Source organism: Oryx dammah, unplaced genomic scaffold, assembly GCF_014754425.2.
Source record: "Oryx dammah isolate SB20612 unplaced genomic scaffold, SCBI_Odam_1.1 HiC_scaffold_2, whole genome shotgun sequence".
Taxonomy (NCBI): Eukaryota; Metazoa; Chordata; class Mammalia; order Artiodactyla; family Bovidae; genus Oryx; species Oryx dammah.
This window is the reverse complement of record NW_024070186.1, coordinates 100085323-100107109: the sequence shown is the minus strand read 5'-3', so window position 1 is coordinate 100107109 and position 21787 is coordinate 100085323. Positions and strand designations below refer to the sequence as shown.

At 37.8% G+C, this 21787-nt stretch overlaps 1 protein-coding gene, 1 non-coding gene and 1 pseudogene across 2 annotated transcripts in view; all 3 read left to right on the top strand.

The window, feature by feature from the left end:
• CD96 (CD96 molecule) overlaps positions 1-15676 on the top strand; it is a 100907-nt gene extending 85231 nt beyond the window's left edge. The window contains exons 11-14 of the mRNA XM_040224875.1: positions 9241-9303; positions 10057-10146; positions 13263-13374; positions 15289-15676. Of these exons, the coding sequence (XP_040080809.1) occupies positions 9241-9303; positions 10057-10146; positions 13263-13374; positions 15289-15397 (374 nt within the window). The 3' untranslated portion in view covers positions 15398-15676. The remainder of the gene's footprint in view (positions 1-9240; positions 9304-10056; positions 10147-13262; positions 13375-15288) is intronic.
• LOC120851853 lies at positions 5384-6215 on the top strand (annotated as a pseudogene).
• Positions 15677-16764: 1088 nt separating the features above from the next.
• On the top strand, positions 16765-16835 carry TRNAG-GCC. Its single transcript has one exon. It is a non-coding gene; the product is annotated as a tRNA-Gly (tRNA).
• Positions 16836-21787: the final 4952 nt, after the last annotated feature.

Sequence of the window (21787 nt, the reverse complement as noted above, 5' to 3'; positions counted from 1 at the left end):
GGGAGAGGAACCTATATAATATTTCTCTTTGGGCATTATTTATTTATCTTTTTTATGGACTTCGGGCTTCCCAGGTGGCTCAGTGGTAAAGAATCTGCTTGCTGATACAAGAGATGAAAGAGACACAGGTTTGACCCCTGTGTTGGGAAGATCTCCTGGAGTAGGAAATAGCAACCCACTCCAGTCTTCTTGCCTGGAAAATTCAATGGACAGAGGAGCCTGGCAGGCTAAAGTCCATGGGATCACAATGCATCGGACACAACTGAGTGACTGAGCTTGAGCTCGATGAAGCTCAGGTTCACAAATTTAGGTTAATCATAATCTTTTTTAGTTCATGATACTTTCATCATTAGTCTAGGCATGACCCTCTGTAATTGAATGTAATATATGTCTCTCAACAAATATGTTGATAATATAACAGACACCTGTGAACATAGTACCCAAATACAAGAATGAAAAGGAAGAGACCACACAGAAGAGAGGAGAAAAAGCACACAAAGAGATCACCAGGCAGCATGACCTTGATGTATGTCAAAGGTGGTGTCCAAAGTACTGTGCAGACACCATTCAGCAAGTGGACCCAAGAATGCTGATTTTTTTAACAAGAAAAACACATTAAAATGCACCTCCCACCATGTACATTACACAAAAATTAACCAAGAGTGAGAGGCAGTGCCCTTCACTCCATATAGCTTAAAATATTTATGTCAAAAAGCTAAATATTAAAACATGTAATAAAATCAGGGTGAATTCCTTCCTGGCTTTGGCGTAGGGAAGGGCAGAGGAAAGAAGAGACACTAGACATAAAAATGACTGAAAAATTAAATTAAGAAAATTCTTTTCATTACGACTCTTTGAAGAAAGTTTTAAAAAAGGCAAGCTCTAATCTGGGAGAAGATATTTGCCACATGTTTGAAAAAGGATCAGAAATATATAGTTGACAAAGGATCAAAACTTTAAATCAAGAATATATAAAGAATGTCTACAAACGTTTTTTAAAAGACAAAAAGCAGTAGGAAATGAGCAAATAGGCACATCACAGAAGACAACATCCATGTAGCCAGAAAACATTTAGAGATTCTAAGCCTCTCTAACAATCAAGATATACCAGTGAAGACTAAAGTCAGAAAGTTATTTTACACATAATCAATTTGGAAAAATGAACAAGTCTGAAATTGCCGAGAGTTGTATAGGATGCAGATCAATACAATTTGTTATATGTTGCTGGTGAGAGTATTAATTGTTACCATCTCTTTCCACTACTTAGGGATTATATTTTATAGCTAAAGAGTTGTATACCAGACAATCCAACACTTCTACTTCAAGTATTAGTCACTCAGTTATGTTTCAACCCCATGTATCATAGCCCGCCAGGCTCCTGTGTCCATGGGATTCTGCAGGCAGGAATCCTAGAGTGGGTAGCCATTCCCTTCTCCAGGGAATCTTCCTGACCTAGGGATCGAACACGCGTCTGCTGCACTGCAGGCAGATTCTTAACCATCTGAGCCACCAGGGAAGCCCACTCCTATATAAATACCTCCCAAAATAAATTATTACATGTGTCCAGGAGATTTGTATACAAATGCTGGGGAGAACACTGCTTATAATAACAACAAAAAATAAAACTGTAAATAATCTATAGTTAGGAGTGTAGATAAGTAAGTTGTTATACAATCATAAAATACTATGGAACAATAAAAAATGAGTGAATGTCAGTCACATATGGCAGCATGAATGAATTCTAATAGCACTATGTTGAATCAAAAAAGTAAATGCCAAGTGACAATATATGGAATGATAAATTCAAGTAAAATTTATTTTTTTAATTTAAAACTTTTTTTTTCCAATTTGTTTTGAAATATAGTTGATTCACAATATTGTGTTAGCTTCAGGTGTACAGCAAAGTGATTCAGTTATACATATACATAAATATATATTTTTGAACTGTGGTGTTGGAGAAGACTCTTGAGAGTCCCTTGGACTGCAAGGAGATCCAACCAGTCCATTCTGAAGGAGATCAGCCCTGGGATTTCTTTGGAAGGAATGAAGCTAAAGCTGAAACTCCAGTACTTTGGCCACCTCATGCGAAGAGTTGACTCATTGGAAAAGACTCTGATGCTGGGAGGGATTGGGGGCAGGAGGAGAAGGGGACGACAGAGGATGAGATGGCTGGATGGCATCACTGACTCGATGGACGCGAGTCTGAGTGAACTCCGGGAGTTGGTGATGGACAGGGAGGCCTGGTGTGCTGCGATTCATGGGGTCGCAAAGAGGCGGACATGACTGAGCAACTGAACTGAACTGAACTGAAATATATATTCTTTTTTTACATTCTCTCCCATTATAGGTTATTACAAAATATTGAGTATAGTTCCCTCTGCTATACAGTAGGTCCTTTGTTGATTATCTATTTTATATATAGTAATGTGTATTTTAATCCCAGACTCCTAATTTATCCCTCCCCTGTCCTCTTTGGTAACCATAAGTTTCTATGTCTGTGAGTCTATTTCTGTTTTGTAAATAAGTTCATTTGTATCATTCTTTTAATTCCACATATAAGTAATATAATATGATGTTTGTCTTTCTCTGCCTAGCTTACTTCACTTAGTGTGATACTATTTAGGATTAAAACAAGGATTAATATAACCAAATACTATATGATTTAGATTTAATATTTGGTAAAAATTTAAAATATGTAGACAATATTCAGACAATGTTTGCTTTTGAATGGACATACAGAAGATAGGAGAAGGAGTAAACATTTATAATATTATTGATATAATTCCAAAATCTGTGTATGAGTTGGGGAATTATTAAGGACAAATATGTTCAATAATAAAAGAATGTGGAATAAGATGAGATAATAACTCAATGAATATTATGAAGCCAAACAAAACAATAGCCAGTATGTACTACAGTGAGAAGAAATGATCTGCTTAATTGAAGGTTTTGAACTTTTCACTTACTTGCTTTATTTAAATTATTATAATAGCATCTGTGCCCATACTAAAATCCTTTTCACCCAGTGCATCACAACAGTATAAAGTACAGAGATCACCCAAGGTACTTTTTGCCCCAGAAACTAGAAAATTGAAAGGGTCTTACTTGAAAGTGCTTCCTAATTTACACAGGAATATTTTTGTTCTTTTTAATAGATTTTATAATGAAATAAACTATTGTAATCCTTCAGAGTTTCTGTCCTTCCCCACTTGAAAACTTCATTTATCCTCAGACATCTCTTTATCATTCTTATCATAACAATAGCCTTAGAAATTGTGAAATCTAGGAAGGGACTCTAAAACCCAGCAGACAATTTTTTCCTGGCAGTGAAAACCCCCTTCTTACTTATACAAGATCTTGTTAACCGGTTGCCATTTTTCATCTATAAGCTTAGAGAAAAAATTCCCTGCAGTGAGTTGCTCTATTTATAATCATTCACAAAAACACATTAGGGTCCAACAAGTTAATATTGATTGCTCACTCCCAAACTGTTTTTGAAACATGTTTCTACTCGTTGGATTGGACTGTAATATGACATCCAATATTAGATGATGCATTTGGCAAGATTCATGGAAGGCATTGGTAATGGGAATTTTTTCTTTCAATATGTTTATTTCAATTGATTTATGAAATGCTCAGAGGCAGAAGAAGAATGATAATGGATCGATTTCTAGTGAGATAAACCCACTAACAGTGTTTCTAGGGTCCTTGCTCTTTGTGAACATATTCTATGAGATTTGCTTCCACATACACTTTGTATAGTTCATATATATTAAATGTCAGTAGAAGATTCTGAGCACATTGCATTTACACTAAACTCATACATGTTTTAATATATTCTTTTGTTATTTTGTTATTTATTAACTGGAAGAGGTCTAGACTGGAATTGAAGAGTATTAGAATCTTAATCCCCGTTCCTGCAGTCTAGAAGAGGAATGTATGTTTTAATGTAACCATCTGTGAAATGGGGATACCAAAACTGACCTTCTAAATACCCAAAGTGTATGACCTCAGTAACGTCCTGGGACACATTTTCATCCTGACACTCAGGTGATCAGGCCATGGAGCAGAAAATTGAAGCTTAATTACTTTTTTTTCCCCTGCTTTTTCCAGTCATCCATCTGGCCCAGTGGAGCCTAAAGCCACACTGAAATCAGTCAGTCTGTCTCAGACAAGCAGAAAAATAATATGAGTCTCCATGGGTCCTTAAACCCTCCAGTTTACCCATTGCCAAAATCATCAAGTTTACTTATGCAGTGTTCTTGCCTGGAAAATCCCAGGGACAGGGGAGCCTGGTGGGCTGCCGTCTATGGGGTCGCACAGAGTCGGACACGACTGAAGTGACTTAGCAGCAGCAGCAGCATGCACACACACACACACACACACACACACACACACACACACACAAACCTCAGGATACCTCTTATTGATCTCACATGAGGTCTTCATTCTGTTCTTTGACCTTGCATCCCTTATTCTTCAAATTTTACATACTCTTCTTAACTCTTTTTTTTTAATTTATTTGTAAATAGAAAGATAATTGTTTTACAGAATTATGTTAGTTCTGCCAAACATCAATATTAATCAGCCGTAGCTCTTCTTAACTCTTACAAGTGTACTGCTTATCCTGCCCCTGGTCCTGACTATTTCTCCTCAGACTCCTGGTAATAATTTTATGAGAACCCCTCTACTTTTTATAGGCAGAGGGCGATGGACAAGCTGGAACTAAGGATCAATGGAAGGGACCCAACAATGCCAGGACCTACAACAATGCTGGGTCCTATCACAGGCTGTACCAGGATCTCTTCAGCCCCTCTGTTCCATGTTGGTCAGGATGCTGACTCTTGGAGTAAATAACTCACCATTCTTACCCTCAAATTCTAAAATCTTACATGCCTCAGGTCACATCTCTTTCCATTTTCTCTTCTCTAAAACACTGTTCTGCTCCCATTCTGTCACCTAATTCCTCATTAGGTCAGCCTCAAATTATAGATTTATTCCTCTGATTTAAAATTCTCTCCTTTGTTAAAATACCATGGGGGATTCCATGGATTTCTACACTGTTAGTACACAAGCTCCACACTTTCAAAGCTTGTGAGTATCATGTTTGTTTTGTGGTCAGGAAGAGCATAAGTGTCCCATTTATAGATTAAGTGATCATGGCAAGAGTGGACAGTAAGTAGCTGGTGCCAGTTGCATCTGATGGAAGGGGTGATGCTGATCCAGTACCTTGAAGAAAAAGATAGGGCAGAAGACCAAGATCAATGAGGTCTCTATGTCATAGCCTTGCATCTGTGGCTATTGCTTGCCACCCTATGCCTTTGCTCTAAGGACAAAAAAGTAAGGACAGAACTCAGAATGTCTTAAGGAAGATTGGTTACCCAATAGAAAGTCTGTACGTATAAAAATTATGCCAGAATTTTAGAGAAGTTCATGTTGCCTCAAGAACCCCAAAAGAGTAACAGAAATTATCTGTGATGTTGTCAAAAGAGCTTTGATATGACACTAAATAGATCTTCCTGCAAAGGGAGAGATGCCTAACATGTCATATTATTGAGAACTGTAAGCTAGTTACAGATGAATGTCAAAAAATGTTGTTGCAACTCAAAGAAAAAGACAATACTATCAAAGTTGATCTTGTGTTTACTATAGAAGAGAAGTACCCTTTTATGGTAGAATGGTATGCTAAGTAACGTAGTCTCCTTGTCAAATAATGTTTATTTTATCAAAAGCTAAATTTAAAAGAATTGTGGAAGAAACTGATGCTATGCCAAAGGAAGGATATAAAAATTTATTTGAGAAACTCTAACAACACAGATCCCTATGTTCATATTTTTGGTTGATAATGGTGATGTACGAGAGGACGTTATCCATCAAGCTCATGTTTATCAACCAAATGTCAAAGTAGCATTCATTCTTAGATTTAGGTGAAAATGTTCTCAAAGGACTTAAAGGAGAATTAACTTATACAAACAAACAAGATGATACCTTGAGAACACGGAATATTTCAATCAGTTAGAAAACAATGGTAATCTAACTCTGGTGAGAGACACCCGAGGAGACTTAAGAATGGCGATGGAGTGGAGCCAGTGTTTAACACATCCTAAAAACTAGATGTCTAAACGATGCGTTAGTTGAGCTTTTAGAAAAAGTATTCTTTAGTGAAAGATAAATCACTGGAGATGGCCAGCTCTGTCTTACTGAGGATTCTGTAAACAGGCATTCTGCAGGAAGACCTCTCTCCTGTGGAAGCAGCTGATACAAGATCTGCTATCTCTTCATCTTGCTCAAAGACCCAACTATGATATATTCTTGCTCCTGAAGTTTTTCCTTTACATCACTTATATATTTTCAGACATGTTAAATCTATCAACTGGAAACTCCTCTTTTTCACCTCTTTCAACAGCTTCCACTTTTTTTTTTTTTAACAGATTTTGAAAAATCTCAAAGACAAAATCAGAAAAATAACTCCCTAGGTTTCCAAAGTGTAGTTTTTATAGCTCAATTTTTTATTTATTATTTTTAATTAAAAGATAATTGCTTTACAGTGTTACATTCATTTCTACCAAACATCAACATGAATCAGCCATAGGTTTACCCATGCCCCTTCCCACTTAAACATCCTGTAATTCAATTTTATTGCACATTTTTTGATATCTTTTTACAGCTGCAAAGTTTTCAGAGGGCCAAAAGGAAGTTTTATAAAATGGTCAAATAATTTACATCATTTTAAATATTGCCATTTTTGCAAGTTGGATGTATCATGCTGATGATATTAACATCTCCTGAAATTATATTATGCTTGGTTCTTTTGTTCGGAGAAAATCAATATTGATTTTACAGAAAGGACTAGCACTTTGTATTTGATTTAAAAAACTATTGTTGTCCACATGTCACTAATCATTACAAGTGTTCTGTATTGACTTACTGATAATAAACATAAAATAGAAAATCTTTTTTTAAACACCCATTTCTCTCAAAGTGATAGAACTTGTTAAACCATTTGTATCTTAGCATAATTGAATTTATCATACCCTTTCTTGATAGCAGATTTTGAAGAGAAAAGAAATAGAGGCATTGGGACTTCCTTGGTTGTCCAGTGGTTAAGACTCTGCACTTCCAATGCAGGGGTGTGGGTTCATTCCCTTATCAGGGGACTAAGATCCCACATACCGTGCAGCAAAAAGTTAAAGGAAGGGAGAAATAGAGGCATCAAGCCCTAAAAGTAGGAAGTAAAGGAGATTCCATATTGAACAACAACAACAACAAATTCTAAGATTATTCAGAACAAACTACCTTCTTCATAATTTTACCTAAACCCAGGCTTGGTTCCAGTTTCTTTTTAGTTGATTTTTGCTCATTGTCAATAAACTCCTAGCTTAATGTCTTAAACATTAAAACTACCCAGTCCATTGTCATCTATAGATCTTAGCATTTTGTCTAGAACAAAAAGTAGTCAAGATCACATGCACAGGGTCATAGAACTATACTGAAGACAAGAACAGCTCCCTGACCTAAACAAATTCAAAATAGCTATATACAAAGTAGCCTAACCTTGGGGGAAATCCCCAGTGGAGGAGCTACGACAGACTGTCCTGGGAGCAGTCTCCAGAAAGCACTGACTTACAGCTCTACTGAAGGCCTGGTAACATGCTTTGTCTGCACCAGCAACTGCCAGTGGCAACTAGCGAGAAATCAAGAAAGGGTCATGCCAAGGGGGGTTTTAATGTTTGTTTTATTTTGTTTTGGCTTTGTCTACTTGTTTTGGTCTCGACATGTAAGAAAGCATTCAACTGTGAAAATCACATATGCCAATGTTTTAAATAAATGAGTATAATATCTTTTTACCGATTATAACCATATACTACTGTAGCTATTTTACTTTATATTACATTATAGGCATGTTATCAAATACAGACATGTAGAGACTGCCAAGAAGTGGAACTCTTCTGCCAGGGATGGAGAACTAAATAAAATGAATTGATAGGTCTATTTCAGAAGCCATATGTGTTTCTGGAATTGCTACTATCCACTTAAAGGGGAAGGTTTGCCTCTGAGTGGATCAAAAGGATTCACCCAGCAGCTAGCAAGGCCTGTAACCCACTGCTGCTGCTAAGTCACTTCAATCGTGTCTGACTCTGTGCAACCCCATAGATGGCAGCCCACCAGGCTCCCCCATCCCTGGGATTCTCCAGGCAAGAACACAGGAGTGGGTTGCCATTTCCTTCTCCAATGCATGAAAGTGAAAAGTGAAAGTGAAGTCACTCAGTCATGTCCGACCCTCAGCGACCCCATGGACTGCGGCCTTTCCAGGCTCTCCGTCCATGGGATTTTCCAGGCAAGAGTACTGGAGTGGGTGCCACTGCCTTCTCCACTGTAACCCAGGGGTCTGATAATTCACTATAGACATGTTTCAGTTTTCATACTCAAACAAGAATGTCTTCTTACCCACAAGTACAAATTACTTTGTTCACTCTTGCAAGTTTCACCAAGGTCTTCAAACTCCTGTTGGCACCTTCTCTTGACTGAGGCCTCCATAACACACCTAGGCTTTCCTTCTCTCCCATTCTTTTTTTTTTTTTTTTCTTCTCTCCCATTCTTTTAGTTTATCTATGGAACAGACATAGCACACTCTGTGGCTGGAGAAACTGCTCCTAGTGTTTTCCTTCCCTTTCTTTTTCCTGCTTTAAATGGCTATAATCATAAAACTTCCCTATGGTACAGATGAACCTATTTGCAAGGCAGGGATAGATACCAGACATAGGGAATGGACTGTGTGGACATGGGGGGGGGTGGGGAGTGAACTGGGAGGTTGAGATTAGCATATGTTCACTGCCATGTGTAGATCAGATAGCTATTGGGAACCTACTATACACAGCAGAGAGCTCAGCTTGCTGCTCTGTGTTGAACTAGACAGTTGGGCTGAGGGATGGAGTGGGAGGGAGGTCCAAGAGGGAGGACATATATGCATACATATAGCTGATTCACTTCCTTGTACAGCAGGAAATAATACAACATCGTAGAGCAACTATATTCCAATTTTAAAACAAAAAACAAAACCTGCCCCATTAGGCACATCTTCAGCTCTCACTTTATTTGGGGACATTCTGAGGTGTGCTGCAGAGTACTTTGATGATATCACTTGAAATGTTCCTTAATATCCCTTTTCTCATAATAAGTAGACTCAATAGAAGGTCAAGAAGAGACAATAAATTTTCCAATATCTTCTTCCTTTCGCAGCTCCATGGATGCCCAGTGAAACAAACAGTTCGCCCTCCTCAGGTGCAGGTTCAACACTTCCTGGTGAGCACTTAGAAGAGACTTAGGGTCCGGGAAGGTATTAGTCTGCTCTATGTGGGAAGAGGTGGAAAAGAACTGATACAGAGCCAATCTCAGGTATTTAAAAGTGCATCTTGATGAAAATGACAGTGAAGATGAAAACGACAATGAATGAGGGCAAGCTTCTTCTCAGTCATTCAGAAAAGTTAGCCAGAGATAAAGTCATAGATTTGCCTCTATTTTATTTCAAGATGCATTTTGGGACCAAATAAACCCATTAAAATGCATTTTAAGCTTTAACTTTCCATTGTAAAATGGAATAATCTGTCGACATGGATTTGTCTACTCAAATGTTGCATAGGAATTTTTAACAACCTTATCAAACACATTAGAATGGGGAGACCTCTACTAACCTGGGACACTAGAGATAAACCTCGTCTCTCCGTGACCCCAGCTTCAGACCTCTTCCCATAATCATTTCCTCCTGGAGATTCTTTCGCAGATATTATTTTCCTGTATGTGCTGTATTGTTTCTCTTTTTTTCTTTAAATTCATAGGAAGTTTTACTGCTTTGGTAACTATTAGATCCTAGGATACTAACCTTGCATAAATTGGTCCTTAATAAACTTTACATATAATATTAGTATTTTAGGAGCATTTGAGCCATTCAGATGAGCTCTTTCTAATAGAAAGTGAAGTCTAATCATCATTTTATACCTTTTGACCAGATGGAAATGATCCTTAGGATTAGTTCAGATAGTCCCTCTGTATCCCTAGGTGACATCTTCACCAGCACAACCAGAGCATCTTCAGAAGTTCCCACAACTGCCAATGTATCTACTAAAAATAATCACAGTCACATCACTGGTGAGTCATTTACCATTTTTAAAAAATTTTATGTTTTATTTGCTCTACAAATATTTATTGCATGCCTATCATTTGTCAGGCACTAAGACAGCTGTTGAGTATTGAAAACACTGGCTTCCTGAAGAGTATAATCTATTATAGATGATACATAGTAAATAAATAATCATGCGGTTAAATTTATTTGTGACAAATCCTATGATACAGTACAAGATGTTGTCAGAGTCTAACAGAAAGATCTGATTGTAATTGGGGAACTAAAAAGGATTCTCTGGGGATACATTTAAAATAAAATCTGGAATGAGTAGGAATTAGCCAGGTGAAAAGTACTGAGAAATATTTCAACTTTATGAAAGTATAGTCTGATGGTTGGAACAAAGAGTATTCCTATAATTCAACTAATAAAAGTTTGTCAATACTAAATATAACCCTCGTTTTTTATCATAAGAGGTCAAGGTTTTCAATAAAGTTACGACCCTCCCAATGCAGATCTTGATTATAAATTCAAGGCATAATATTCACTTAACTGGTGAACTCTACCTGGGGATTCAATTTATTTCATATTTGAGTTCATATAGCCCTCAGTCACTGGTGCGTCATCCATCCTGCACACAGCATGGCAATGGAGCTGCAAACTGACATCCTACCAACATCTTTAACTATTGGTGCCCTAAAGAACTACCTACGACTTCCCTGGTGGCTCAGTGGAAGAATCCACCTGCCAATGCAGGAGACACGGGTTCCATTCCTAGTCCAATATTTCACATGCCACAGAGCAACACAGCCTGTGAACCACAATTAGTTGAGCTTGTGCTCTAGAGCTGGGAAATCACAACTACTGATTCCCCATAGTGGAATCACCCACGTCCTGCAAGTACTGCAGCCTGCAAGCCCTAGAGTCTGTGCTCTGCAGCCAGAGAAGCCACTGCAATGAGAAGCCTGCACACCACAATGAAGAGGACCCCACGCTCTTTGCAACTAGAGAAAAAAGCCTGTCTGGGAACAAAGACCCAGTGCAGCCAAAATAAATAAATAAAATTATTTAAAAAGGAAAGGAACTACATACTTGAGGAACTGGGGCAAACTGGAGCTCTGCTTTTCCACCAGGACATTGCTGAAGCCAATGGCCTCATTTTCTATATTTGGTTGGGAGAAAATTAGTAAGCACTGATAGAAGATCTATCTAAAACCTGATGTTCTTTCATTTCTCAAAAACTTTGGAGGTAAAATGTTATAGTCCACCTTATTGCCAGTGTAGAGTAAGTAAGTCTTGACTTCACTGAAACAGAACTGTGTGTAGTCCTAAATTGACTTCCTGTGTAATTGTTTCTTTTGTGATCATGATACTCTAGTACCACTGTGAACTCTAGACCCTGTGCATCAGTGAGCCACAGGGTTACTTAGTATAGGACTGTGTGAGCTTCCAGGGTACTGTCAGCATCTCCCTGACAAAACTAAAGTAGCACGAGCACCAGGAAGACCTCCAATCCCTGGATATCTGTTGTAAGAGGAAAAATCTTCAGCACTGGTGATCAGTGTTATGACAAAATCATATGGCTGCTGTCCAAACTATTTATGTAAAATATAAAAAAGATTGGGTAACAAATATTTTAAATCTAGATTTTTTGGCTTGTGTGTGTTTTATTTTGGGGGGGACTTCACTTAATGAAAAGCAGTGTAATAAATCTGAAGCAATCAAATAAATTTAAAAAGTCTACACACGGTTTATAATCTAGTTAAAATAATGAAAATATTCTTTTATTGATAATAAAAATAAAGCAAAAATGCACTTTTGCCCAAAAGATTTCTGTAATCTGAAGAGCTAAAGATCTATCTATAATGTATAAGGAATTTCACTGTAGTGTTATTAGAAATAAGAAAAGCCTGGAAGCAATTTAACCATCCAACATTAAGGCCAATTAAATAAAGTACAGTAGATCCACACACTGGGGAACCATCCAGTCATTTAATCAAATGAGGTAAACTTCTATGCACTTCTGTGAAAAATATTCCAAGATTTTTTTAAGAGAAAGAAGCCAAGAACAGAGCAGTATGTACAGTGTGCCCCCATTTGTAATATGAAAGGATATATATTCACGGTACCTATATTTGCTTATATTTGCATTAAAAATCTCTGATAGGAATTAACTATTAAATAGTTAACGTAACTTTTAATAGTCATAACCTCTAGTGTGGGTAGCTGGCATTTGAAGAAGTAAGGATACTTCCTTTTCATTGTAGTTTATATTTCTGTACTGTTTGAATTTTTAACATGAGCATAAAACACTTTTTAAAAGGAAAAAATTAAGTAACTATACAATTATAAACATTCCCTTTTATTTTCTGCCAGGCAGAACCAGACAATCTTATTTCCTAAGAGGGTTCATGTACTTAATTTTTCCTTCATGTTACAGAAAAAGTAAGACAGTCCAAAATATTGTATTTATATTGCCTCTGGCCTTCTCAGCTTTGTACTTTCAGACCTTTAGAATGTTATAATCTTTTACTTTTTCTTCCTCCTCCTAACACACTAATATTTCATAAAGCATTTTAATGACTCCTTAAAGAAAAAGAATTTAAAGATAAACCAGTATTTCACACATAAAACTTTTACTTTACTGGAGTGAATTTGGAAAACAAATTTATAGATTATCAGTTTTATGTGTTCATTCTTTTTTTAATTTTTAATTTTATATCAGAGTATAGCCAATTAACTATGTGATAGTTTCAGGTAGACTGCAAAGGGATTCAGCCATACATTCAGCCATACCACACAAACTCTCCCCCAAACTCCTCTCCTCTTACAAATCACATTTCATTGGCCACCCTGTGCCAGGAATTGTCCAGGGCCTTGAGAAAGTGAAAGAAAAGAAAAGATTAGGTCTGGAACATTCTAACAAGAAAGGTATTCATGTAAAAAAAAAGAAATGCAATTGTATACATGCAAAAACGATATGAGAACCAGCCATAGAAATGATCCCAGAGCACGATTGTGATCAATGAACACCCCATGGCCCTTGGAAATGCATGTTGCAGGTAAGCAAACTAATCTAATTCATCCTGCTTCCCATTTGCCAAACGTTGGCATCAAAGTTCATCTCTCTTTATGCCCTTTTCAGGTAAGCCCAAAGATGGAATGTCCTGGCCGGCGGTTGTGGCAGCTTTGCTCTTCTGCTGTCTCGTATTGTTTGGTCTTGGAGTGAGAAAATGGTATCAGTACCAAAAAGAAATGTGAGTACAGTACTGAGACATGTAGGAGCAGTTACTTTTTTCAGCAGAAAATATTCACTCAACGCTTTAAATATCATTCCTGGATAGTAGTGTTTCTCTCCTATGTAACTGAGGAAATAAGGCTTAGAGAAGCTCAGAGAGGCTGCCCAGCTTGCCCAGTGCCACACAGTTGGAATGAGACGCACAACTTCTGACTTGGTGCCCCTCTACCTGTTCAGGCTGGAGCACTCACTGGATGGAATATCAGTAGGCATGAAATGAGAATGGAGGCTCACATCACCTCAAAACTGAAACTGATTTTTCTTTTTAATCTTCATTATTCTTTTCGTTTTCATGCATCTCTGAACTGCCTGGGCCCAGGTGAGCCTAGATACTGAAGTGTGAAATTGAGTAAGAAAGGTAATTTTAAGAAATTTCCAGCTGCTTTTCAGCAAAATGGGCTTTTACTGCCCTTATCTTTTCTCCCCACGGGGAAAAGAAAGCAGTCTTTTTGTCTTATTGAAATGGTTTCCAGAACTCTCCTCCCTCCGCTGAGAAGTCTGAAATGGCGTGAAAGGTTAAGGCTCATTTTTCTGACTTGACTGTTTTGGATCGGTCCGGTTCAGGGCATGCTTAGATGAGATCTTCAGAATACACAAAGTTGATCCTCCACATCTTACTACTGCTGTCTCAGATAATATTGACTGTGTGGCCTGCCTTTTACTTAGTGTATCCTTGAAGACTCTATAGCCACATGCAGGGGATGTTTCGTGGTGAATAAAACACCAAACCACGAGTCAGAAATTCTGGACTTTTGTCCAAGTACTACAGCTTGGCCACCATGTGACCTTAAGAAATTCCTAATTCCCCAGAAAAAAACAGAACTGCAAATTTCTTAGAATGCTATCCACCTTTTGATATATATTGTCACCACTAAAGCACCAGACAACCAGGTAATAGGTGTTGGGGATTTTTATATTAAAATGAGAAAACAGGAATCTGAAAATCTAAATTGATTTTTTTGTTGTTGTTCTATATTCAGATGACTGTGTTATATAGAGATGAAAAACAACCCCCCTCTGTTTTTCTCAGTATCTCTCCTTCTCTCTCCCTCTAAGGAGAAATTAAGGTACTGTGGATTGATAGACAAGGGGTAGAGATTTTTGAGTCTGTCCACAAATATGCCCCTATTTCCTGATAGCAAGAGAGCTGGAGCATTTGTACAGCTAAATCCCACACTCACCTTATGCTTATGCACTTCAGACAAAGAGGTGAATTGTGCAAACGTAGACCAGTACTTTCTTTATACAGAGATGACTCTAAGAGTGTTCACTGATACAAACAGAAAGGATGCAGGTGCCATCCATCAACTCAGGGACTCAGGCAGGTTCACGTCCCACCCCCAACCTTCCCCCTGGTTCACACACAGTGAGTGTGTGGTGAGGGCTGGGGGTCAGGTTAGCAAAGGGACTCTTAGAAAAACTGCCATCTTTGGTCCCAGAATTTGAAAATCTTTTCTCTGGAGGAATGCTTTAACCCACATAAGAGAAACACTTCCCCTATTAGGAGGCAGTTGCCATGGAGAGTGTAAGTTCTGTTTAAAAGGCTTGGCTTGCTGGTCTGCTCCTCTTAAGCAAGTTGCGTAAAACCTCTGAGCCTCAGTTTTATCTGTAGAATGGTGGCAATAATACTCAATTCCTAAATGCAAATAATATAACTCTATGATAAAAATGGTTTACAAATTATAAAATATCACAAAAATATTAATTAAGGATACTAACAGGATTAGCAAGCAGGTTATGCCAGAGAAAAAAACTGAGAGAGCCAGGGAAGCATGCCTCTTTCACTTTCTCTTTTTCCTTCTAAAAATATATTATGCACACATACATCACCCCTGACATTCTTAGCCTTGAATGAGCGATGTTTTGTTCCTAGCATGGAAAGACCTCCGCCTTTCAAGCCACCTCCACCTCCCATCAAGTACACTTGCATTCAGGAGTCCATTGGAAGTGATCTGCCTTGTCATGAGCTGGAGACACTCTAGTCCTCTGAGGCTTTGACACACAACAAAATTCTGCTAGAATCCTGTCGAAAAAGAAGATATCATGCTTTATTAATATAATTGCCCTCTAGCCAAGCCTCTTCTGCAGCTGAAATGGATACCAGAAGTGTATGACCTGTTTTCCCAAAAGCTCACCCTCTTTCATCTGCATATGCCAGAAATTTAAATAAGACTGAGAGGCGATGTGAAGCGGTCACCCAGTGCAGTCTATAAGGATTTTCTTGTAAAATTAGGCTGCTGCATTAAAAAAAAAAAAAAGTGCTTGTAGTGTTTTATTTTTCACTTTTAATTCCCTGAGGTGATGACAAGGGTTTTAAACTTATGTCCATACCAGATCTGCTCTTTGGGTCATCTGCCAACATTCTAAACTATTAGCCAAAATTACGTTCATCTCTGAGGGAGGGCTTCCCAGGTGACTCAGAGATAAAGAATCCGCCTGCCAATGCAGGAGACACAAGAGACACGGGTTCAGTCCTTGGGTCAGAAAGTACCCTGGAGAAGAGAATGGTAACCAACTCCAGTATTCTTGCCTGGAAAATCCAGATAAGGCACAGAGGAGCCTAGCAGGTCACATGGGGTCACAAAGAGTCAGACACGACTGAGCAACTAAGCACCTGGGGTGTATTCCATTCCCCAGGAAAATTATACGATGAAAATGTGAAAGTTTCAATGAGAGTTCCATATAATGGGAAAATACAGTTCGTCTTTGTACTGAAATCTAGTTGTTTATTTTCCCTGGAGGAAAACAGAATACCTTGCATAAGCACCCCAGTTCCAATCTTCCTTCACTCTTCCTCCCATCATGCTCAACCCAGGCTCCTGCCTATAGGATGAGGAAAGAGCATAAGGATAACAACAACCAGATTCCTGGTAGCTAAGACAGTCAGGGTATAAAATTTAAGGAGCTATTCACACTCAGAGTCACAGACTTGCACTATCTTGTGAGTGAGTACCTGTCGCAGGCCTGGTATAACCAAGAAGACTAGAGTATGCCTTCTAAGGTTAGGTCATAAAATACTTTGTAGCTTCTGCCTTGATCTCTCCTTGATCACTTGCTCTGGAAGAAGCCAGTTGTCATGCTCTAAGGACACTCAAGCAGCCCTACCAAGAGGTCCACCTATCAGGGAACATAGACCTCCTGCAGCAAATAGCAGGCAGCCAGACTTGATTGAGCTAGGTCATTAAGCCCATCCTCCAGCCCCCACTCAAGTCTTTAGGTAACTGCAACCTCACTTGATGTTTTGGCAGGGACCTCATGAGAGTCAGAGCTACCCAATTAAACCTCATCTGAATTTCTGACCTGCAGACACTGTGAGATAATAAATACTTATTGTTTAATAAGTTTGGGTTCCCAGGTAGCTCAGTGGTAAAGAATCTGCCTGCCAAGCAGGAGACCCAGGTTCAATCCCTAGGTTGGGATGATCCCCTGCAGGAGGAAATGGCAACTCACTCCAGTATTCTTGCCTGGGAAATCCCATGGACAGAGTAGCCTAGCGGGCTACAGTCTATGGGCTTGCAAAAGAGTCAGATACAACTTATCAACTAAACTACAACATAATGTATTACAGAATAATAGATAACTAATACAGTCCAATAAATGGAAAAATAAACTATGTTTGCCTGGCTTAATTACCCTCAATTTCTCATTAGTTCTCAAGAAAGAAGACTAACTTCATATATACATATATGACTATTGCTTCATGAGTAGTTATTTTTAATACAACTTAATCACCATTGATTTGTATAAAAGTCATTATGGTTTTATTTTTACTATTCAATTAGGAGACATGAATGCAAGTAGTAGAAGTATTAGGGTAAAAAGTGGCAGAGTTAGATATTTAGATCGTTTTGGTAAAGGGATAGACAGTTGTACAGTACAAAATAAGTCATGTAATTTTCAGTCTATCATATAACAATTGTCTTATGCTGTTTTTGTCTTAGCCATCTCTTTGAAATATTCTCTTCTGGTTTTATTATAAATAAGTTCTGGTCAACATTTATAAATTCATCTCCAACTTGAGTGAACAGTTGCTTATTCATGGAGGGATACTCATTCTGTGATTTAGAGGAATTTTTCTGCAAAACAGAAGGACTCTAGATGCTTTTCAGGCAGTGTTATGATCTTGACCTCCTCCCTCATTTGACTAAAGTGACACCTTCACCTGCACCTTAAAATTTTTAAGTTCAAAGAGCCTGTCTCAAACCAGCAACTCCTCTCTCTACCAGTGGATTTAGTTCTGTCTCACTGGAGAAGTAGCAACTTTGTACCCTAATCCTTAAGATTTCTGAATGCCTTCATTATTGACTTAATTTTCACTAAGAAGAAGCCATACCTAAGCCTTTTAATCACTCATTCCCAAAGCATGGTGTGTTAGATAACATTGTTGTTCAGAAATATTCATTTCTTTGCTCACCTGCATCATGACCACATCTTGACCTTGGGCTTGGCCATATGACTTGCTTTGGACAATGGAATATCATGGACCAACTAACCCAAGACTTGAAAGATGCTTGTATGGTTGGACTCACTCTCTTGTTCTCTGCCAGAATCATAAAAGGAACATTTTCAGGGTAGGCTGTTAGCTCCAAGAAGATAAGAGATTCACAGATTAGAGCATAAACACTCAAACCAGGCCCAGTTGAGATCAACCAATCTCCAACCTAACTCAAATGTGCATTATTAAAGAGTGTGATGGTTACACATCATTATTATAGCAAAAGTTAATCTATACACATAAGTCCAGAAGTAGGCATATTTTAAGTCTTACTCAAGTACTGGAGTGAGAGATACAGTCAAACTTAATCCAGTCAAAATAACCATTTTCCTTGATTCAGCATAAGTTTTGTTTTAGCTAATGAACATATGGTTGGCTTGACCAAGTTAAGTTTGCAGCGTAGATCTTTAAAATCATAAAATATATGATCATGTACGGCATTAGAGGTCATACTATAAACAAAGAGTTACAGAGTATATGAAATCGACTTCCCAAGATCACATAATTAAAAGCGATAGAGCCAAAATGATGAGCCAGCTCTCTGAATTCCAGTCCAGAATGTCATCAGTCTCCATTATATCATGATATTTAATTTCTTTGGTATCTCTTTTTACTATAGACAAGAGCTATTTTCTGTGCACTTAAGTAAATATTGATTTTTTTTCTAATGCCCAGGTAGTATATTCTGAAAGTTGTTGACAGAAAAAAAAGAAAGTAGAAATAATTGGCCACTGGGGTAAGATGGCCAGGAAAGTGTACAAAAAAAAAAAAAGAAAAAAGAAAGAAAGAAATGACTAGGAGATGAAAAGAGAAAAGAAAGTAATCAAGATCAGAAGGTGGAAAGAAGTTTAAAGAAACTAATCAAGGCTGGAGATCATGGAAAGGACCTTGTTTCAGAGGCTCTGAGCAGGGGGAGAGGCTCTTGAAGGCAGCCTTCTTGGCACTCTGATTTAGGAGAATGATCTGGGCTTGAACTTGAAGGTTGAATCTGCAGAAACACTGAAACTTTGTTCTTTGAGAGTTGGTAGACATAGCCTGAGTTTTTGATGACAGCAACCACGGCTGTGTCCACCAGCTGAAGCTTGAGTGTCCAGCAGAGACATCTAAAATGGTGAGTAGAAGTTACCACGATGGGAAAAAAAAGACATTAACTGGCAGAAATGAGCTGAGGTTCCAGCCAAAACCACAGGGTAAAATGATGGGAACAGAACACTTTATTTCTCAACTTTTTTTTTTTCTGACTTCTCTGATTGCTAACAAGGCCGAATGCTACAGCCAGGAAGATGCAACTAGACAGAAAGGAACATGACTTTAGGTCAGGACCGGGGAACACTTTCAAAATTACTCTTAACCCCTGTCTAGTGCTTCTCTGATGGGTCTAGGGCTTGGTGCAAATTAACAAAGGAATGAGAACAATAGAATCTAAATTTTTTTCCCCAACCAGTATCTTTACACTCTCCTAACCTGAATTAGCAAACTGACAAAGAATGTAACCAAGAAAAAGAAAAGTGAAAAGTGAAGTCGCTCAGTAGCGTCCAACTCTTTGCGACCCCATGGACACCAGGCTCCTCCGTCCATGGGATTTTCTAGGCAAGAGTACTGGAGTGGGTTGCCGTTTCCTTCTCCAGGGAACTTCCCGACCCAGGGATCGAACCCAGGTCTCCCACACTGTAGTCAGACGCTTTCCGTCTGAGCCACCACTTGATCTTAGCCAAAGGGCCAAGAAGCGAAGTTGTTGTCATTCAGTCGCTCAGTCTTGTCTGACTCCTTGTGACCCCATGGAAGCCCGGCATGCTGCAGTCCATGGGGGTTGCAAAGAGTCAGACATGACAGCAATTGAACAACAACAGCCTCGGTTACATTCTTTGTTGGTTTGCTCACTCAGATCCCTCATGTTAGCTCAAAGGCTCTGTGGGATTGTGATTATAAGGAGCAACACCGAGGGAAATAAAGGGGAAGAGTAACAAACCCAAAGTGACAACGTAAAGAAGAGAACACAGGTCGGGCCTCATCTGGCTACCCTTGGTAAATACCCGGAATGTGTCTGCCCAGAGTTCTGTCTGATGACTCCCATTTACTGTCCAAAAAAGTCATACCACCAAACAAAACTGATCATAGCATTAAAGCCATTCACCTATCACCAGAAAATACTCAGAGGCATTGGGAAGGCAGAGTGAAGTGGACGAAACAACAGGCATATGAGTTGTGAAAGGAAATTTGATGGTGGACCCGTCAACCGTGTAAAGAGTTAACACCTCTTAGGCATGTGAAACCATATGAAACCGGTGGATTCTTGTTCTAATATATTGGTCAAAACCCATGGAAGGTACATCAAGAGTGAAACTTAAAGTTTGGACTTAGGGTTATAATTATATGTCTGTATAGGTTCATTGATTGTAACAAATATACTGCTCTGATGTAGGATGTTGATAACGGGGGAAGACTGTGATAGTGAGGGGCAGGGTTAAGATGAGAAGTGTGCATTTTTCCCTCAAATTTTGCTATGAACTTAAAAGTTCTCTAAAAAATAAAATCTATTTTTTAAAAAAAGTTAATTTCTCTGTTCTGTACTTTCTCTCTTGAAGACATAAATATATGTTAATACTGAATAGGAAGAGAAATGAGAATTTGAGAGTTTTATCTATGGTAGAACCATTTTTGTATTACTAGTTTGGGATCAGCATAATTCCACTCTTATAAGTCATTGGGTTGAATTGGGTTTTTCTTATACATAAAGCTGTTGTACTGATTCAAAAGAACATACTTTGATGCCTAACAGATCTGAACATCACATAACTATAAACAGGACATTATTTCTGTGGCCAGTTAATGGAAAAGTGTGACAAGTACCACTCCTGAGTAACTCCTTTGGATGGCCAGTTTAGGGTCTGGAGATTTCACACTCAAGTAACTGATATAAAAAATTCCTTAAGAACCACTCCAGTGGTTCAGTGAATGTAGAGTTTAGTGGGAGAAACAGATTCTAAACAAATAAATACAGTATAGTGTGATAAGTCTGAAAATAAAAGTATATACAAAGAAGAGAAAAGAATAAAGAAGAGGATATTATTTCAGGGACAGAGTGTGAAAAGTATTTTTTAAAGGCTTCAGAGAGGAGAGTGTTGACAGAGGCACTTCAGTGCAGACCTTGACATCTGAGACATACAGATGGGACTTGAAACCTTACCTAAGGATTATACCAGGAATGCAAGGAGGGCTCACTAATAGAAAATCTCTTAATTTACCATATAAATAAGGCTTAGGAGGAAAGATGTAGGATTAACTTCCATAGATACTTTAAAAGTCTTTAGCAAAATTCAACAACTATTTCTAATTAAAACTCTTGAGAAAATGAGAGGTTTTCCTAACTCCATATATACATAATATATCTGTGCATATCTGTATCTATCCATTTATATGGAACTATATCTATATTTATATTATACATATATAGACTATTGTTATAATGTATATAATGTATAATGTTACTATATAGTTAAATACAGTAATAATACAGTAATAATATATATTACTATATAGTTAAATATATATACACATATACTGTAGTATATATACTTATATATATACTAATATATATATAGTTATAGTATAAATTACTATATATTTAAATATATATATACATATTCTATAGTATATATACATATACACATGTCCTATATCACTGTTATATACATACTACTGTAACTATGTTTGTATATGAATATATATATATATTTCCACATGCAATAAGAAGAAAATCGATAAATTTGACTGCTTAAAGAAAAACAATTTGCAGAGAATAAAGGGGAGTGAAAAGGCAAATGATAAACTGGGTGAAAATATCCACAACATGTATCACAAATAAAGAATGATAAAG